The sequence below is a fragment of the Prionailurus viverrinus genome, chromosome B2 (genome assembly GCF_022837055.1).
Source record: "Prionailurus viverrinus isolate Anna chromosome B2, UM_Priviv_1.0, whole genome shotgun sequence".
Taxonomy (NCBI): Eukaryota; Metazoa; Chordata; class Mammalia; order Carnivora; family Felidae; genus Prionailurus; species Prionailurus viverrinus.
Genome location: NC_062565.1, coordinates 5006419 through 5028187, shown reverse-complemented (window position 1 = coordinate 5028187; position 21769 = coordinate 5006419). Strand labels below are relative to the sequence as shown.

Genomic DNA, 21769 nt, shown 5'->3' with positions numbered 1-21769 from the left:
TTTGAGGTATAATAACACAACACTCTGCACAACCTGAACCAGCAGGTACATGGCACGGAGAGGTGACTGGGGGAGAAAGCCGCAGAGGGCAGGGAGTTGTTTTTGCTTGCAGAGAGAGGACAGAGCCAGGGGCAGAGTACGGAAAGCATCCCTCACGCCTGAAAGCAGCTTGAGAGATAAGAAGAGTATGCAAGGGACTGAACAAAAGAGGGAGGTACCGCCTGGCAACATGACAGCTTGAGCATGGACAGTGTAAAAGCAGGGTGTGGACAGAATCCAGGACAAAGGAGGGGTGCGCAATTGCTGATCGGGGAGAGCACAGAGTTCTGATACTAGAGACTGGGTAGCTGGGTGACACCATTTTCACCCTTCCTGCACATGTGCATACACACCTACAGGTGCCACAACAATCCACCCCAGTAAGCTAAGCAGCACCATCTAGTGAGAAACGGAGCCGTAACACTAAGCCCTGCCCAACTGGGACAACCTTGCTCTTCAGGAACACCACAAGTCTCTCTGCCTGCTTAGTTTACGGACTATAAAGTGCTTCCTACTTCCACTTTTAGGGGAAACCGATGTAATTTCAATCATACCTCAGCCTGTTTACTGGTCCATCTGTTCAATTTTTTTTCCTTTTTTTCTATAATTGGATACAGAAACAGAAAAAATTTATTTTTATTTTCCATTTCTATTAAAAATATTTTTATTTAGTTTTTTTACTGTATTTTTTACTGTTTTATAAGTTTTTCAAATTCTATTTTTTACTTCCATCATTTCATTTTGTTCTCATTGTATTTTTTTCAAAGTTTCAAACATTTTCCTTTTTTTTCTTATCTTTCCCTTTTTACTCTAATCTATCAAGCTCCTTTCAACAATCACACCAGAACACACCTAAGATCTAGCATCCTTTATTCTTTTTGTGTTTTTAATATTTTAATTTTAATTTTTTTTACCTTATTAATTCCTTTTCTTCCTTCAAAATGATGAAATGAAGGAATTCACCCCAAAAGAAAGAACAGGAAGAAATGACAGCCAAGGACTTAACACAGATACAAGCAAGATGTCTGAACCAGAATTTAGAATCATGATATTAAGAATACTAGCTGGGGTTGAAAACAGTTTAGAATCCCTTTCTATGGAGGTAAAAGCTAGTCGGGATGAAATAAAAAATGTTATAACTGAGCTGCAATCTTGAACAGATGCCACAGCAGCAAGAATGGATGAGTCAGAGCAGAGAATCAGCAATACAGATGACAAACTTAGGGAAAACAATGAAGTAGAAAAAACAAGGGAGACTAAGGCAAAAGAGCACAATTTAAGAAAGAGAGAAATTAGTGACTCATTAAAAAGCAACAGCATCAGGGGCGCCTGGGTGGCGCAGTCGGTTAAGCGTCCGACTTCAGCCAGGTCACGATCTCGCGGTCCGTGAGTTCGAGCCCCGCGTCGGGCTCTGGGCTGACGGCTCAGAGCCTGGAGCCTGCTTCCGATTCTGTGTCTCCCTCTCTCTGCCCCTCCCCCGTTCATGCTCTGTCTCTCTCTGTCCCAAAAAAATAAAATAAACGTTGAAAAAAAAAAAAGCAACAGCATCAGAATCAGAGGGGACCCCGAAGATGAAGAGAGAGAAGAAATGGTAGATAGGTTATGTGAGCAAATCACAGCAGAAAACTTTCCTAACCTGGGGAAAGACCCAGACATCAAAATCCAGGAAGCACAGAGGACTCCCATTAGATTCAACAAAAACCAACCATCAACAGGGCATATCATAGTCAAATTCACAAAATCCTCAAGCAAGGAAAGAATCATGAAAGCAACAAGGGAAAAAATTCCTCACCCTACAAGGGAAAACAGATCAGGTTTGCAACAGACCTATCCACAGAAACTTGGTAAGCCAGAAAGGAGTGGCAGGATATATTCAATGTGCTGAATTGGAAAAATATGCAGCCAAGAATTCTTTATCCAGCAAGGCTGTCATTCAAAATAGAAGGAGAGATAAAAAGTTTCACAGAAAACAAAAATTAAAGGAGTTCTTGATCACTAAACCAGCCCTGCAAGAAATTTTCAGGGGGACTCTCTGAGAGGAGAAAAGATGGGGGGGGGGGGGGAGGAGAAAAAAAGGACCAAAAGCAACAAAGACTAGAAAGGAACAGAGAATACCACCAGAAACTCCAACTCTATAGGCAAAACAATGGCAATAAATTCATATCTTTCAGTGCTCACTCTAAATGTCAAAGGACTAAATGTCCCAATCAAAATACATAGGGTAACAGAATGGATAAGAAAACAAGATCCATCTATATGCTGTTTACAAGAGACCCACTTTAGACCTAAATACACCTTCAGATTGAAAGAAAGGGGATGGAGAACCATCTATCATGCTAACAGTCACTAAAAGAAAGCTGGAGTAGCCATACTTGATATCAGACAATCTAGACTTTAAAATAAAGAGGGGCGCCTGGGTGGCGCAGTCGGTTAAGCGTCCGACTTCAGCCAGGTCACGATCTCGCGGTCCGTGAGTTCGAGCCCCGCGTCGGGCTCTGGGCTGATGGCTCAGAGCCTGGAGCCTGTTTCCTATTCTGTGTCTCCCTCTCTCTCTGCCCTTCCCCCGTTCATGCTGTGTCTCTCTCTGTCCCAAAAATAAATAAACGTTGAAAAAAAAAAAAATAAATAAAAAAAATAAAATAAAATAAAGAGATGAAGAAGGGCATTATATCATAATTAAGGGGTCTATCCACCAAGAAGATCTAACAATTGTAAACATTTATGCTCCAAATGTGAGAGCATCCAAATGTATAAATCAATTAATCACAAACATAAAGAAACTCATTGATAATACCATAATAGTAGGGGACTTCAACACCCCACTAACAGCAATGGACAGATCATCTAAACACAAGATCAACAAGGAAACATTGGCTCTGAATGACACACTGGACCAGATGAACTTAACAGATATATTCAGAACATTTCATCTTAAAGTAGGGGGAATAAGCTTAGGAATTCCCTGAGCCTGCACTGATGTGTTAACAAGGCATAAAGAATTACAAAGCCATAGCATGCTCACATCCAAGCTTGCATAAACAAGATTAGGCCCAGAGGATAGAGCGGAGGGGGGGCAAAGGCCCCCAGAATAGGGTGGGGGGGGCCAAAGCCCCAAGGATGGGGGGGTAAGGCCCCCAGAATAGAGAGGGGGGAAAACACCCCCATACAAATGTATATGAATTGTAAATTTATATATTTATTTATAAATAACTTCATAAATGCTTATAAATGTATAAGCAAGATTAGGCAGTCAGGGCGAAAGCGCCCCCTAATTTAGTGCTATAGCAGAAAGCTGCTTTCATAGGAAGGAAGGACCAAATCAGGTAAATAGGGCTATAAACCACTGCAGGTGAAGCTGCCCAGATGGGAGCTGATTAGTAAAAGAAAAGGTGCCTTGTTAACCCTGAGGTTACTTGCTCTGTCTGTCTCATCCCCTAAGCTAGCTAAGACAAACAGACATGGCACCTCCTGTCTGTCATTAACAACCATCTGCCCATCTGCCCAGCACCAGGATTTTTTTTTATATTGACCCAAACCCCAAACACTGTATATCCTCAAAACCCCTTTTCCCTCATACCGTTGAGTTAACGTTCAAAGATTCATTGTCTGTTTGTGCAGGCCCATCATGTTTGTAAGCATTCTGATCTTAATAAATATGGAGCCAGGACCCTTATTCAGGGCTCTTGTCTTTTCCCGGACATTAGCCATCTCTCGGTTTCAGTCTCGCATCCGCTCTCTTCCTGGACAAGAAAGAATGTTAGACTAAGAGTCTATGACACTAAAGCAGCAGAATACACATTCTTCTCCAGTGTACATGGGATGTTCTCCAGAATAGATCACATACTAGGACACAAATCAGCGCTCAACAAGTACAAAAAGATCCAGATCATACCGTGCATATTTTCAGACCACAGTGCTGTGCAACTCGAAATCAAAAACAAGAAAAAAATGTAGAAAGATAACAAATACTTGGAGACTAAAGAACATCCTACTAAGGAATGAATGGGCTGACCAAAAAGTTAGAGAGGAAATTAAAAAGTACATAGAAGCCAATGAAAATGGTAACACCACAGCCCAAAACCTCTGGGACACAGCAAAGGCTGTCATAAGAGGAAAGTATATAGCAATCCAGGCCTTCCTAAAGAAGGAAGAAAGGTCACAGATACACAACCTAACCTTACACCTTAAAGAGCTGGAAAAAGAAGAGCAAATAAAACCCCAAAACAGCAGAAGACAGGAAATAATAAAGATTAGAGCAGAAATCATTGCTATTGAAAGCAATAAAACAGTGGAACAGATCAATGAAACCAGAAGCTAGTTCTTTGAAAAAACTCACAAAACCGATAAACTCCTAGCCAGTTTGATCAAGAAAAAGGAAAGGACTCAAATAAATAAAATCAAGAATGAAAGAGGACAGATCACAACAAACACAGCAGAAATACAAATAATAGTAAGAGAATATTATCAGCACTTATATGCTCAAAAAATGGGCAATCTGGAAGAAATGGACAAATTCCTAGAAATATATATACCAAAACGGAAACAGGAAGAAATAGAAAATTTGAACAGGCCCATTACAAGTAAAGAAATCGGATTAGTAATAAAAAATCTCCCAAATAACAAGAGTCCAGGGCTGGATGGCTTTCCAGGGGAAATCTACCAAACATTTAAAGAAGAGTTAACACCTATTCTCTTGAAGCTGTTCCAAAAAATAGAAATGGAAGGAAAACTTCCAAACTCATTCTATGAAGCCAGCATTACCTTGATTCCAAAACCAGACAAAGACCCCACTAAAAAGGAGAACTATAGACCAATTTCCCTGATAAACATGGACGCAAAACTCCTCAACAAAATACTAGCCAACCAGATCCAACAATACATTAAAAAATTATTCACCATGACCAAGTGGGATTTATACCTGGGATACAGGGCTGGTTCAATATCCACAAAACAATCAATGTGATACATCACCTCAAATAAAAGAAAGGACAAGAACCACATGATTCTCTCAACAGATGCAGAGAAAGCATTTGACAAAATACAGCATCCTTTCTTCAAAAAAAACCTCAAGAAAGTAGGGATAGCAGGATCACTTCAAGACCGTAAATGCCATATATGAAACACCCAATGCTAACATCATCCTCAATGGGGAAAAACAGAGCTTCCTCCCTAAGGTCAGGAACAAGACAGGGATGTCCACTCTCACCACTGTTATTCAACATAGTATTGTCAGTCTTAGCTTCAGCAAACAGACAACACAAAGACATCAAAGGCATCCAAACAGGCCAGGAGGAGGCCAAACTTTCACTCTTTGCAGCTGACATGACACTCTGTATGGAAAACCCAAGATTCCACCAAAAACTTGCTAGAACTGATCCGTGAATGCAGCAAAGTTGAAGGATATAAAAATCAATGCACAGAAATTGGTTGCATTCCTATACACCAATAATGAAGCAACAGAAAGAGAAATCAAGGAATCGATCCCATTTACAACTGCACCAAAAACCATAATAAAATACCTAGGAATAAATCTAACCAAACAGGTGAAAAATCTGTACACTGAAAACTATAGAAGCTTATGAAAGAAATTGAAGACACAAAAAAATGGAAAAAGATTTCATGCTCCTGGATAGGAAGAACAAATATTGTTAAAATGTCAATACTACCCAAAGCAATCTACATATTCAATGCAATCCCTATCAAAATAACACCAGCATTCTATACAGAGCTAGAGCAAGCAATCCTAAAATTCATATGGAACCACAAAAGGCCCTGAATAGCCAAAGTAATTTTGAAGAAGAAAACCACAGCTGGAGGCATCACAATCCCAGACTTCAGGCTGTATTACAAAGCTGTAATCATCAAGACAGTATGGTACTGGCACAAAAACAGACACTGAGATCAATGGAACAGAACAGAGAACCCAGAAATGGACCCACAGACATATGGCCAACTAATCTTTGACAAAGCAGGAAAGAATATCCAATGGAATAAAGACAGTCTCTTCAGCAAGTGGTGCTTGGAAAACTGGACAGCGACATGCAGAAGAATGAACCTGGACCACTTTCTTACACCAGACACAAAAATAAACTCAAAATGGATGAAAGACCTAAACGTAAGACAGGAAGCCATCAAAATACTAGAGGAGAAAGCAGGCAAAAACCTCTCTGACTTCGGCCACAGCAATTTCTTACTCAACACGTCTCTGGGAAACAAAAGCAAAAATGAACTATTGGGACCTCATCAAAATAAAAACTTTCTACACAGTGAAGGAAACAATCAGCAAAACTAAAAGGCAACTGATGGAATGGGAGAAGATATTTGCATATGACATATCTGGTAAAGGGTTAGTATCAAAATTTATAAAGAACTTATCAACTCAACACCCCAAAAATAAATAATCCAGTTAAGGAATGGGCAGAAGATGTGAAAAGACATTCGTTAAAGACATACAGATGGCCAACAGACACATGAAAAGATGTTCAACATCATTCATCATCAGGGAAATGCAAATCAAAAGTACAATGAGTTATCACCTAACACCCATAAGAATGGCTAAGATTAACAACACAAGAAACCACACATGTTGGTGAGGATGTGGACAAAGGGGAACCCTCTCATACTGTTCGTGGGAATGCAAACTGGTGCAGCCACCATGGAAAACAGCATGTAGTTTCCTCAAAGAGTAAAACATAGAACTACCCTATGACCCAGCCATTGTGCTACCAGGCATTTACTCAAGGATACAAAAAATACAGATTCAATTGAACTCTAATCTTTGTAGCAGCATTATCAACAACAGCAAACTATGGAGAGAGCCCAAACGTCCACCAACTGATGAATGAAGAAAAGGTGGTATATATACACAATGGAATACTACTCAACCATGAAAAAGAATGAAATCTCGCCATTTCCAATGTGGATGGAACTACAGTGTTTTATACTAAGCCATTTAAGTCAGTCAGAGAAAAACAAGTATCATGTGTTTCATTCATATGTGAAATTTAAGAAACAAAACAGATGAAGATAAGGGAAGGAAGAGGAAAAAAGAAAGGGAAACAAGCCATAAGAGACTCTTAAGATACAGAACAAACTAAGGGTTGATGGAGGGGGAGGAGGGAATGGGCTAGGTGGGGGATGGGTATTAAAAAGGACACTTGTGGGGCGCCTGGGTGGCTCAGTCGGTTAAGCGTCCGACTTCAGCTCAGGTCACGATCTCACGGTCCGTAAGTTCGAGCCCCGCGTCGGGCTCTGGGCTGATGGCTCAGAGCCTGGAGCCTGCTTCGGATTCTGTGTCTCCCTCTCTCTGCCCCTTCCCTGCTCATGCTCTGTCTTTCTCTCTCAAAAATGAATAAACGTTAAAAAAAAAAAAATTAAACAAGTCCAGAAAATCCTGGAAGATTTGCTCCATGTGCATGTAATCCACACATCAAAAAAAAAAAAAAAAATCTAGAAGATAGCTTCTAAACATCCTATACATTTTGATCTAATAAGAAAAAAAATGTTTTAAGTTCATGTAGGTACAGAAAAAAGACCATAAACATAAATGCCATACAGTTAAGGGTGTTTATTTCCAGACAGACTTATGAGGGATATTTTTTTCTTTCTAATTATAGATACATGATGAGTTTTTATTTATTTATTTTTTAATTTTTTTTAACGTTTATTTTTTGAGACAGAGAGAGACAGAGCATGAACGGGGGAGGGTCAGAGAGAGAGGGAGACACAGAATCTGAAATGGGCTCCAGGCTCTGAGCTGTCAGCACAGAGCCCGACGCGGGGCTCGAACTCACGGACCGCATGATGAGTTTTTAAAAACTTTTATGGCAGGGGCGCCTGGGTGGCGTAGTCGGTTAAGCGTCCGACTTCAGCCAGGTCACGATCTCGCGGTCCGGGAGTTCGAGCCCCGCGTCGGGCTCTGGGCTGATGGCTCAGAGCCTGGAGCCTGTTTCCGATTCTGTGCCTCCCTCTCTCTCTGCCCCTCCCCCGTTCATGCCCTGTCTCTCTCTGTCCCAAAAATAAATAAACGTTGAAAAAAAAATTAAAAAAAAAGAAAAAGAAAAACTTTTATGGCAAATGTGCATTATTCTCTTTTAAAGGTTTTTTTTTCCTTAAGTTTATTTATTTATTTTGAGAGAGGGAGAGAGAGTGGGACAGGGACAGGGGGAGGGGGGGAGGGAGAGGGAGAGGGAGAGGGAGAGGGGGAGGGGGAGAGAGAGAGAGAGACAGAGAGAGACAGAGAGAGAGAGAGAATGAATCCCAAGCAGGCTCCACACTGTCAGTACAGAGTCCAAAGCGGGGCTTGAACCCACAAACCATGAGTTCGTGACCTGAGCCGAAGTCGGATGCTCAACCAACTGAGACACCCAGGCGCCCCTGCTTTATTCTTACCATAAGAAGAAAAGTATATATTTATTTAAATATAAAAGTATATTATTAACTCCCCAATTATCCCCAACTTGTCTCTTGAAACCCTGTATCTCTTCTGAATCCAGCTGTGACTGCCTTGCCAAGGGGGTAAACTAAAAACACACACAAAGACCCCGCCCCAGAGACATGCCGATGGCAAACAGGCACAGGAAAAGAGGCCCCACCTCACGTCATCGGGGCAAATGCAAATTAAAACAACAATGAGAGAGCACCACACACCTGTTTGAATGGCCAAATTCGAAACTCTGATGGCACCCAGTGCTGGTGAGGGTGTAGAAAAGCTCTCCTTCACTGCAGGTGGGAAAGCCAAAGGTCCAGCCACTTTGCAAGATAGCTTGCTGGTTTCTCTCAAAACCTGAACATATTCTTACCGTATGATCCAGCACTCACACTCCTTGGGATTTGCCCAAAGGAGCTGAAGGCTTAAGTCCACACGAAAATCTGTACATGGATATTTACGGCAGCTTTATTTGCATTGGGTCAATGGAGAAATAAACTGTGGTCCATCCAGACAAGGAATATTACTCAGTGCTAAAAGGAAATGAGCTATCAAGCCATGAAAGGGCAAAGAAGAGCCATAAATGCACTTTACGAAGTAAAAGAAGCCAATCTGAGAAGGGTACTTACTGCACAATTCTGAGTATATGACATTCTGGAAGAGGCAAAACTATGAAGACAGTAAAAAGACCAGTGTTTACCAGAGAGGGGGCAGGGGAGACAGATGAATTAGTGGAGCACAGAGGATTTTTGGGGACAGAACACGATAGATACCTGCGTGATATCGATGTATGAGATTATGACAGCCATCTGCCATTACACATTTGTCCAAACCCATAGAATGTACAGCAGCAAGAAGGAACCCTAAGGCTGTAGGCTTGAACTATAGGCTTCAACTGATTAGGATGCATTAGTGTTGACTCATCCTGGGTAAAATACATACAATGCTTGTGAATGATGTTCATGATGGGGGCAGCTATGCATAGGTCGGGGCAGAAGGCATGTGGGAAATCTCTGCACCTTCCTGTCAATTTTACTGTAAAACCTAAAACCGCTCTAAAAAAAAAATAAAGTTAAAAAAAAAAAAACCAGCCACACATGAACATTGGATGCCCCATGTGGCTGCTCACCCAGCCTTCACAGAGGCTACAGATTCCTCGAGATCCCCTCTTAATAATAAAATAAGCTTGCAGAACTAGCTAAGTCTGTCTTTCTGTCTGTCTTTCTTTGTCTCTCTCTCTTTTAGTATGGTGAAGAATATATAAAATAAAAAGTACCATTTTAACTATTTTTAACTATGTAATTCAGTGGTATTAAGTACATTTACACTATTGTGTAATCCCTATGGCCATCCATTTCCAGAACTTTGTCATCATCCCAAACTGAAACTCTGTATCCATTAAGCACTAACTCTACATTTTCCCTCTCCCATCCCCTGACCCAGGGCGACCACTATTCTGCTTTCTATCTCTATGAATTCGTCTACTCTACCTCATGTAAGTGGGATCGTCTGTCCCTTGTGAATGGCTTCATTCACTTCACCTAATGTCTTCGAGGTTCATCCATGTTATAGTATATGTCAGAATTTCGTTTTCTGAGGCTGAATAATATTCCATTATATGCGTGTACCACATTTTGCTGACCCCTTCATCTGTGGATGGACATTTTGGCTGTCCCACTTTTTGGCTATTATGAGGAATGCAGCTATGAACATTGGTGCATGTTACAGACTGAATATTTGTGTCTCCCGCCCCAAATTCGTATGATGAAACCTAATCCCTGATGTGATTGGTACTTCAAAGTGGGGCCTTCAAGAGGTGATTAGATCATTACGGCAGAGAATGGGATCGGTGCCCTTGTAAAAGAGACCTCAGAGAGCTCCCTTACCCCTTTCTCAATCCTTCTGCCATGTGAGGACACAGCGAGAAAGTGGCTGTCTATGAACGAGGAAACGGACCCTCAGCAGACACCCAAGCTGCCAGCACCCTAACCTTGGACTGCCTAGCCTCCAGAACTATGAGGAACAAATTTCTGTCATTTATAAGCCACCCAGACTCTAGTACTTTTGCTGTAATCGTCCAAACAGACTAAGATGGTATGCAAGCACGAATCCTGCTGTCGATTCTTCTGGGTATACATACCTACAAGTGAGACTGCAGATACGGCCATTCTAGGTTTACTCTTTTGGGGAACTGCCAAACTGTCTTCCAAGCAGCTGCATAACTTCACGTTCCTACCAGCAATGCACAAGGGCTCCCATTTCGTCATATCCTCACCAACACGTGCTATTTTCCAGTTTTTAAATGATAGCTATACTAATGCAGTAGAGTGCTTCTTAAACTGACATTACAAATAAACCAGAACAGGAGTTTTCACAACATACATACAATTTAAAATGCTCCAGAGATGAATCCAGTCAGATGCTTGGGAGCTTCTTAACCTAGTCAGACTCTGGCGCGACTGGGTGGCTCAGTCGGTTGGGCATCTGATTTCAACTCAGGTCATGATCTCGCAGTCCATGAGTTCAAGCCCCAGGTCAAGCTCTGCGCTGACAGTTCAGAGCCTGGAGCCTGCTTCAGATTCTGTATCTCCCTCTCTCTGCCCCTCCACCACTAACACTCTGTCTCTGTCTCTCTCAAAAGTAAATAAACATTAAAAAAATATTTTTTAAAACATCCTAGTAAGACTTCAGAAGATTTATAAATATATGGATGCATTGATAGACCCATGGATGGATTTCAGAGAAGTACGAATATATGCTCCTTCTTTGAAATCATTGGATTCTTCAAGTGGTATATGAGATCTTAAAAATGTAGTAAACCAAAATGTTTACGATACAGGCAAATAGTGGAGGAAAATTTTAGTTTTAAAAGCTTTATAGACATTCAAAGAAGATCTAATATGAATGATCCAAGATTCTGGTCTAAGAATTTATAAGAAGAGCAAAGTAAACCAAAGTAAACAGAAGTAAAGAAATAGTAGAGATAAGAGCAGAAATCAACAAATTAAAAAACAGACAAAATAAGCAAAGCTCTAGTTATGTTAATAATTAGTTTGAAAATATCAACAAAATTAACAAAAACCTTAATCACACTGATCAAGAAGAAAAGAGAACACAAATCACCAATGGTGGAAATGAAGATGGGGTTATCACCACAGACCCTACAGGCATGAAAGGATAATATGAAAATACTTATGAAATCCTTTGAACCAACAAATCTGACAATTTAGACGGAACAGGCAGAATTCTTGAAAAATGCAACTTACCACAAACCACAAGAAAAAAAAAACAAAAACAGAAAACCTAAACAGCCTTACAACTATTTTAAAAACTGCATTTGTTACCCAAAACTTTTCCAAAAAGAAGGGCATCTGGGTAGCTCTGTCCATTAGGCACCTGACTCTTGGTTTTGGCTCAGGTCACGATCTCTTAGTCCATGAGATTGAGCCCCGCATGGAGCTCTGTGCTGACAACACAGAGCCTACTTGGGATTCTCTCTCCCCCTCTCTCTCTGCCGCTACCCTGCTCACACTCTCTCACTCTCAAAAAATAAATAAACATGTAAAAAAATAATAAATAGCATCCATTTAAAACAAAACCAGAAAAACTTTCCCCAAAAGAAAATTCCAGGCCCAGGTGATTTTACCGGTGAATTCTATAAAATATTCAAGAAGAAATCCCACCAGTTGTTCACAAATGTTTCAGAAAGAGAAGAAGGAATGGATCACTAGCCAGCTTGTTTTAATAGGCCAGTGTGATCCTCAGACCCGAAGTTGAGAAAGACATTGCAAGAAGAGAAAGGCATAGACCAATACCTTTCATGAAGACAAAAAACCCTTAGCAAAATAGTAGTAAGTTTAATCTAAGGCTAAACGAAAAGGATATAATGACCATATAGCATTTAACCCATGAATACAAGGTTGATTTCACATTCAAAAATATCACACAATACATAAAAATAACTCAAAATAGATCCTAGATCTGAATATAAAACCTAGAACTGCAAAAGTTCTAGGAAAAAACCATAGGAAATCTTTGCAGTCTTGGGATAGGCAATGGTTACTTAAAACAGAACACAAAAAGCATGAAAAAAAAGAAAAAAAATTGATGAATCACACCTAATAGAAATTCAAAACTTTTCCTCTTTGAAAGATTAATAAAAAGTCATATACTGGCAGGAAATATCCACAACACATATATAAAATAATAAACTTGTTTCAGGGCACCTGGGTGGCTCAGTCAGTTAAGCAACCAACTCTTGATTTCGGCTCAGGTCATGATCTCATGGTTCATGGGATTGAGCCCTGCATCGGGCTCTGCGCTGACAGTGCAAAGCCTGCTTGGGATTCTCTGTCTCCGCCCCTCCTCTGTTCACTCACTCTTTCAAACTAAATAAACATAATAAAATAAAATAAAACAAAACAAAATAATGAACGTACTACTTCAGAATGTATAGACTCTTACAACTAAATAGGAACAAAATTACAATTTTATTTATTTATTTATTTATTTATTTATTTATTTATTTATTTATGAGAGAGCATGTGTGCATGAGTGTGAACAGAGGAGGGGGCAGAGGGAGACTCTCAAGCAGGCTCTACACTAAGCGCAGAGCCCCATGCCGGGCTTGATCCCATGACCCTGGGATCATGACCTGAGCCAAAATCAAGAGTTGGACCCTCAACCAACTGAGCCACTCACACACCCCAATACAATTTTCAAAATAAGAAAAGGAGGGGCACCTGACTGGCTCAGTCAATAGAGCATTGAAACTCTTGGTCTTGGGGTCATGAGTTTAGGTCCCACATTGGGGTTAGTTTACTTAAAAAAAAATAAAAGGGTATTTAAAAAATAAAACAGGAAAAGGATACTTCCAAAAAGAAGTTATATGAATGGGGGTGCCTCGGTTGAGCGTCCAACTTTGGCTCAAGTCGTGATCTCATGGTTCGTGAGCTCAAGCCCTGCGTCAGGCTCTGTGCTGACAGCTCAGAACCTGGAGGCTGCTTCAGATTCTGTCTCCTTCTCTCTCTGCCCCTCCCCTGCTCACACTCTGTCTCACTCTCTCTCTCAAAAACAAATAAATGTAATAAAAAAAAAACCTTAAAAAGTTATATGAATGGTCAATAAGCACCTGAAAATATGCTTAATATCATTAGCCATCAGGAAAATGCAAATTAAAACCATAATGAGACACTACCACCCATCAAATTAGATGAAATTAAAAGGAGTAAGTATACCAAGTACTGGTGAGGATGTGGAGACTGGAACTCTCATACACGGAAGGTGGGATTGTAAAATACTACACCCACCTCAGGAAAGAATTTGGCCATTTCTTAAAATATTAAACTTAAACTCACCACAGAACCTGACCTTTCCACTCTTGGATAACTTACCCCCCGAAATAAAAATATCTGTCCACACAAAGACTTATAACAAATATTAATGGCAGCTTTGTTTTTTTTTTTTTTCTTTTTTTAATGGCAGCTTTATTTGTAACAGCTCAAAGCTGTAAACAGCCTGGGGTGCCTGGGTGGCGTAGTCAGTTAAGCATCCAACTTGGGCTCAGGTCATGATTTCACGATTCATGGGTTCAAGCTTCACGTCAGGCTCTGTGCTGACAGCTTGGAGCCTGGAGCCTGCTTTGGATTCTGTGTCTCCGTGTGCGTGCGTGCGTGTGTGTGTGTGTGTGTGTGTGTGTGTGTGTGTGTGTCTGTGTGCCCCTCCCCAGCTCACGCTTGGTCTCTCCCTCTCCTTCAAAAATAAACATAAAAAAAAATTTTTTTTAATGTTTTTAAGGCTGTAAACAGTACAGATGTTTATACTATCCATACTAGATGGAAGGATAAATACATTGTGGTACATCCATATGTTGGAATAGTACTCAGGAAAAAACAGGAACAAATCACAGGGGCGCCTGGGTGGCTCAGTTGGTTAAGTGTCTGACTCTTGATTTCGACTCAGGTCATGATCTCACAGTTTGTGACTTCAAGCCCCACTTCGGGCTCTGTGCTTACGGCACCGGAGCCTGCTTTCCCTCTCTCTGCCCCTCCCCTGCACATGCGTGCACGCTCTCTCTCAAAATAAGTACACTTAAAAAAATAAAAAATATGAGTTATGAAAAGAAACAGAGAAAACAGATAAATCATACGCTGCCTCACTTTGACTCTGAAGACACAAACTTTCTCTTACAGAACTCGACACAGCAAAAAGATGTGAGGGGCGCCTGGATGGCTCAGTAGGTTAAGCATCCGACTTCAGCTCAGGTCATGATCTCGTGGTTCATGGGTTCAAGTCCCGCGTCGGGCTCTGTGCTGACAACTCAGAGCCCGGAGCCTGCTTCGGATTCTGGGTCTCCCTCTCTCTCTCTGCCCCTCCCCCACTCACACTCTATCTCCCTCCCAAAAATAAATGAGCATTAAAAAAAATTTTTTTTAATATGCCAGCAACATACCATTCCTGACAACCAAAACTAAACGTCTCCAACACGCCAGCACTTATAATACACATCCATCAGTGAGGACTTCAGTCTCAAGTCGCTGCCACCCAAAACCCCCAAGGAAACCAAATCCACCTCGCCTCGCGACTGAAATGAGAAGCAGCACAGTATGTTTTATAGGCATCGATCCAAGGAACTAGTCAACACATAAGTACAAGGAAGCACAGTAAAGGTGGGGGAACCACTTGCCTGAAAGTATAGTTTCCGGGAACAAGGTTAGACAGACTAAGACGGGGGACTTGGCGGGGGTCTCCTCTCGGAAGGGGCCGTTAATTCCTTCCCAGCGATAACTCACTATTCTCATGTCGTCTGTACTTTCTAGAAAGATTTAAAAGTGAAACCTAGAATGAAATGCAAGAACCGTACAATTTTGTAATTTACAGTCCTCAAGCTTCAATTTGTTTTTGTGTGAAATCGCATAATTACACAGATATCAACGGCCGTGTATTATGTGCTACCAGGGGGATTTCTTCTCCCTGGACTATCATCACTGTTGTTCTCCCGAATTTCCACCAGATTTGAGAGGGCTGTTTGCGCTCGGTTGTGACTCTTAAAAAAACACGCTGACAGGTGCTTTGCTTTTTAAAACAACAACAACAACAACAAAACAGGAGTCAAACAGATGAAGCACACTGAAATGCTTTTTCCCTAGAACATGATACCCTTCTGATGATCTGACAAAGGTATCTGAACTGACAGATTCATAAAGAACTAAGAGACACTTATACGTATTTTATGCGACACCTTTTACAACCCTGATCATTGAGGTGTAAATCCAAAGAAAGGTAGTACCTTATAAGAAAACTGCCCATTTCTGCTTCGAAAGAGAACAAAACAAAACGGGCCACACAGAATCACAGACATTTAGACCCGGAAGGGAGTCAGCTGCATTTAATGCAGTTAAAGAAAGAACTAGTTGGTGCGACACACGAATAATCCCAAACAGTTTCCTGTACCTGAGTCGTCCTGAATTAGAGAAATCAAAATGCAGTACATGTCCTCATGTAAATAGTTTCATCTGAAATATGCTTTTTTTTTCAGGTTGTGAAGAGGGAAATGTGGATAGTGATATCTGAATAGACACAAATGATCACGTCAGTGGGAATTCTGCATATTTGCAAAATGGAACAGCATTAGCGGCTGACAAGTACTCTCCTTCCAACAACCAAGGATCTATTCTTTACAGGATCTGGTATTAGCTTTGTGATTAACTGCACACATATGCAAATACCGGTCACGCTGAGACTGATCATACTTTGTCATACACTGTCCTATATCTCGATCTATCTATACGAACGTACTGTCAAACGTAGGGGATGTTTTCCATCCACTGTCATTTGCACGAATGCCTGTAGTCACACAGGGGCCCCTTCCACGTGTAAGAGAAGGAACGAACTCTGACTGAATTAACACAACACAACCCACCCTGGACGAAGGCAACCCCTCTTGTGTGCATTAAAGTGATTTTCCTGTTGCTCATCTCATTCGCTACGTCAAAAGGAGATGTGCTAACAATGGCTTTAATTCCAAATCCATTGGCTGGGCCCCGAAGAAGTTTCCACAGACAAGTGAGACACACATGAGACAAAGGCCGTGACGAGGCACCTGAAGGGCTGGGAGCTACATGCCCCGTGAGGAAGACGCTCACGCATCCACACTGGTGTGCGAGGTCTCCCGGCCTCTACAAGGAGCACCGATAAACCTCGCGGCCCACCGGGCGGAGAGACCCTGACTTGTCCCAGATACCCATGGCTGCCGTCGATGAAGGCTGACGTCAAAGGCAGGGTGAGCGCTTGCATCTGGGGAGAAACCACTGCCGTGGGGGGCAGGTTGACTCTTCTGGCTGTATGACACAGAAAGGGACACTGGCTGAGCCTGCTAATGTGTGTGTATATCATAACCCCAGTATAGCATCTGCTTTTTAAAACTTGGTTATAGTGGCTCCGTCGGTTAAGCGTCCGACTTCAGCTCAGGTCATGATCTCAGGGTTCGTGAGTTCGAGCCCCATGTCGGGCTGTGTGCTGACAGCTCGGAGCCTGGAGCCTGCTTCCGATTCTGTGTCTCCCTCTCTCTCTCTCTCTCTCTCTCTGCTCCTCCCCCACTCACACTCTGTCTCTCTCTCAAAAGTCAATAAACATTAAAAAAAAGTTTTTTTTTAAAAGTTGGTTATAAAATGTCCTGTCAAGAAGGTGTCTATCCCACAGGCCTCAGCTGTGGAGAGTACTTCCTCAAGTTTTGCAACCTTCCGGTCAATTTAGGAGCTTGTCTGCAGGTTTACATTTTTGCAGGCTGAGTCCCGGCTCAGGTGACATGGTGAGAACCAGGTAATAATAACCTGGATAATAACAACCCCAGGCTTCATCGCGGAACGTGGACAGTAGGTGCCGAAAGGGAGCAACGGAGTACGGTTCCAGCTCCTCCGACAGAGGGGAGTTTTGAGCCCCTGGGGGAACGGCTGGGAGGCAGAGACGGCACACAGGTGGCCCACCCGGACGAAGGTACACCTGCCTCTAATTCACACAGATGCACTGACCCGGGGGCTGGTGGCAGCCCGAAAGCCCACTGCATGCCTCCCCTGGCCCCTTGGGGGCTCAGCCGACTATCTGAAAAAGCCTTCCGCGGCAGGTAAGGCAGAGTCACGAGGAAGGGGGTGGAGGGGTGACAGGAGCAAATGCCGGACAGAGAAACCTAAGGGCGGCCTTAAATAGCAGAGTTGAGCAAGTACTGAGAATCACACAGAATGGAGAAAGGAAACCAAAAAACACACCACATCGTTGTCGCTTATTTTCCCTATAGTAGAGCCAAATGTGAAAATAAAAAACCCATTACCATTTTATTCGGGCACCAAAAACAGAGATACACCTGTACGACACGAGGCCATTCTCCTACAGGGGCCTACCTGGCCGAACAGTGACACTGATGTATCCTTCTTCAAAGGCATTTTCACCGGAAACCGCTACTTTGAACGCGTCAAGTCCTGCTGACAACTGCAACAGAAATAAAAGCTACACAGGTAAACGCTCAAAAGCCATAATGGGACCGTTGCCTCAAAAGTCCTAGGATACTGGAGCGCATGGGTGGCTCAGTCGGTTAAACGTCCGGCTCTTGACTTCGGCTCAAGTCATGATCTCATGGTTCGTGAGTTCAAGCCTCACGGTGGGCCCCGTGCTGACAGCTCAGAGCCTGCATGAGATTCTCTCTCCTTCTCTCTCTGCCCCTCCCCCCACTCATGTCTTCTCTCTCTCTCTCTCCGTCAAAATAAATATACTTAAAAAAAAAAAATCCCAAACTATCCGAGAAGCCATTCCTCCTGAAGTGAGCACAGCACAGGGGCTCAGGACACAGCCTCATCGGAGCCCTGCAGACATGGCCACAGGTGTGAAGCCTGAGCCCCGTCACACTGAAGAGGCCATCTGCCCCCCAGAAAGGCCTGCAGCTGAGTTACAGGTGTTCCCGGGCTGTAAGTGAGGGGCATAAGTGAGGGGGGCTGGCCGAGGGGGGCAGTTCTTAAACTCGTGTGCAAGGGAATCATGCCTTTTTACTCGCTCTGGGGAGTCGGCCATCAGCAGCCTGGGGGCCACGCTAGGAGGAACCATGCCCAGTGACTGGAGGCCGACGTGAGCTTGCACAGCACCCATGGCCGTGTGGTCTCGCAAACAAGGACGAGATAATCACAGGTGGAAAACCAGATCCTCTAGCAGCTGAGGCAGTTCATTCATCCTTCCGGGCCAGGAAGGGGGCGCGTTTCCTCTCGTGAGGTGCTGACATCTTGGAGCAGTACATGATGGCCAAAGCATCCGTGTGTGGGAATCGAACCGCTGGCAGTTCTAGAAACGTGGCTGCTCGTAGAGCAGAGATGACCAGAATGCCTCTACCTCTACCAAGAGAGGGAGACTTAGAACACAGGCTTTTTAACCTCAACAGAGATTCTGACATTTCACCATCTGCCCATCTACATGGTTGTGACTTGACTCATTTGTATCCTCCTTCTGATCTCAATCGTAAAACAGACTTCAGGGTTCAGCAGCTCAAGTGTGAACTGAATTCTGTGGCGTGCTGTCATATCCGGCCAGTCTCCAGTTACTTATTTGAGAGAGACTAAGCATTTGCATGTGTCTTTCGTTTATTTCATCTCGGTAGTCTACTGGGTGGCTTAGCAAGCTCCACTCATAGCTGTACGTGGTCTCTGAGAGCAAAAAAGGAATACGAGTGAGTAGTCATAAGTTCTGAAAAGTTACTATATACAATCTGGGCAGAGGAAAGGAGAGGACGGCCCTAATTCCAGCAGAAGAGATGCCAAACATATCCTGAAATCAGCTTTCAACTAAGAAATAGCAAGTAAGAAATAGCAAGTTTCTCTTTCTAATGGAAAATTTCTGTTTTAGTAGGGAAACACACAGCTTACGCAAAATTCATGAAATGTGGAAAGTCAAAAAAAAGAAAAAGGAAAAAAAAAATCTCCCTGATCCCACAGTTAACATTTGATGACTTTCCTTTCAGGGTGACTACAGATATATAGAAAGATAGATAAATAGATACATAGATAGATAGATTTCAACACAGTATATAAACCACTGTACTTTTTCTCCTTTTAATAAAAGGCAAGGAGATTTCCATTTGTTTCATCCGTCACGGGGGTTTACTGAAGGACGTAGAAACAGATTAAACTCTTCTGTATAAAGATGAAGTTGTCTCCCACAGTGAGATGCTAGTTCAAGTACAAAGTATCTCAGTAACAGGATTAAAGGAAATGCCAAATATTATCATCTCTGTTTAAATTTTGACCCATATGTGATGGGGGCGGGGGACAGATGAAGGGACTAACCTGAATAAGAAACATCTAACACCCTACGAACGAATATACCTTAAGAAAGAATGCCTTTGACAGGTCAGAGGGATGGCTCCCATGTTTGCTGAATAGTAGCAATAGGACAAGCAGAAGAAAGGGCATTTTGAGAAACATTTTTGGAAGAGCTGGTGTGAGGCATCCTGAGTACCTCAGAGCCCCATTGCCCACACCGTAGTAGCTGAAAACAGCTTCGTGCCCCCTCCTGCCCCCTGTCCGCAGGGGGTTACCACAGGTCAGACTCTGGGATGTGGAAACCTCTCCTGCTCTAACACGTCTCTTGCTTTGCCTCTTCAGTAATGCATGGCTTTCCGTCTGGACCAATTAAGGGGCGTGTCCTATATGAGTTTCCCATACTCTTTCTCCATTTTAAACTACTTCAGTATGGTGTTATTTTTTAACATTTATTCATTTTTGAGAGAGAGAGAGAGAGAGAGAGAGAGAGAGCATAAGCGGCAGGGGGGCAGAGAGAGTGGGAGACACAGAATCAGAAGCAGGCTCTAGGCTCTGAGCTGTCAGCACAGAGCCCGATGCGGGCACTGAACTCATGGACCACAAGATCATGAACCGAGCTGAGGTCAGACGCTTGACCGACTGAGCTACCCAGGCGCCCCTAAACTACTTCAGTTAAGATTCAATGCTTATGACCACCAAAGCCTCGCCACGACTCCCAAACCTTCAGTCGTGACCTCACACAGTGTTGTGAAAATGAATCCCTGCTGTAAAGTACCTGTAAAGACCAGTTAAGAGCAACCCAGCTAAGGGGCCCCTGGGGTCACACAGGAAAGTCAAACTCTCACCTGCGGGAGGCGCCGGCACAACAAAAGCCTTCAGTTCAACTTCATTTTCTGGTAAAGTTATTAGATTATCTCCAGTGGACACCAGTTGTTTCACTAAAAGTTGGTTAGAAATAGTACATTCCTTTATATATGATAGTGATGCTATATTACTTCCCTGCAACAGATTATTTCTTAGTAGCCACAAGATAAAATAACATATATTTTTCCAATAGTTCCTCCTGTGATTTATCGAAGACACTCTTTTCCTCTGGCTAGGAACTGAGCCATGACTCACATTCTGTTGCAGAACAGACTTCGCAAATTTTAAGCCATCTATGTGAGTTGACAAGGTGAAGAAAATAATGATTTGGATTGAGTGAGCACAGTGTTGAATAAGAAGGTTGTACGGAACAGGTCGGGTACTGTGGGTGGAATCTCTTTTCCTTCCTACCATCAAGCTCCTCTTACCTCCCTGGTATGTGCTGTTTTTATTTAAAAATGGAGTGTGATCATGAGTGTTTCTGTATCATTAGTCACACACCGCTCAGTTCTTCTGATAGCAGCCTCACGAATTGTCACTAATGGCCTTGCTCTTGGAACCTCTCTAAGAGTAAACCCGGTCAACCTCCATATGAAAGAGCTATTTTAACTCAGGCAGCAGGAACATTCACTCTCATCAAAAGCGCTTACCCACTAGATGAGCCCTCAGAACACTGTTCATTTACCGTCTCCATAACCAGCAGAACACTGATGTATTCAATTGGTGAGACACCACTGGACGTTAGTCTCACTTGTAAAATACAACCGAGAGATGTCAGGATGTCACAGAGAGAAAAGCGAAGATTTTTTTTTTTTTTAAAGCTGAGTGCTCTTTAGAGATCTTAGGTACGTGGAGGCGTTGGATGGGTGGCTCACTAAATCTGCTCCTCTTCTGTCTGTCAGTACCCAGTCCTTCCAGTACCTTCCGACACCAGCTGCAGGCACCTCCCGAGCTTCTCTGCGGATCTCCTCTTACCCATCATTTCTACTGATTCTTTGCCCTGAAAGTCAGGCAACTGTGGACCCAGAGGGGACACTGGTCTAAACCTATCATGTTACAGACGCGGGAACTGCGCCCTAGAAAGGCAAAGTAATTACACTGCTCAAGGTTGTACGAATAATTAGTAAAAACAGAGCCACCA

The 21769-nt window shown here is 42.7% G+C and overlaps 1 protein-coding gene across 1 annotated transcript in view; it reads right to left on the bottom strand.

The window, feature by feature from the left end:
* The window catches only part of KIAA0319 (KIAA0319 ortholog), a 74158-nt gene that overhangs the window by 29302 nt on the left and 23087 nt on the right, over window positions 1-21769 (bottom strand). Inside the window, 6 exon segments of the mRNA XM_047857868.1 lie at window positions 15153-15189; window positions 15192-15277; window positions 16710-16806; window positions 17863-17943; window positions 19048-19149; window positions 20610-20702. Of these exon segments, the coding sequence (XP_047713824.1) occupies window positions 15153-15189; window positions 15192-15277; window positions 16710-16806; window positions 17863-17943; window positions 19048-19149; window positions 20610-20702 (496 nt within the window).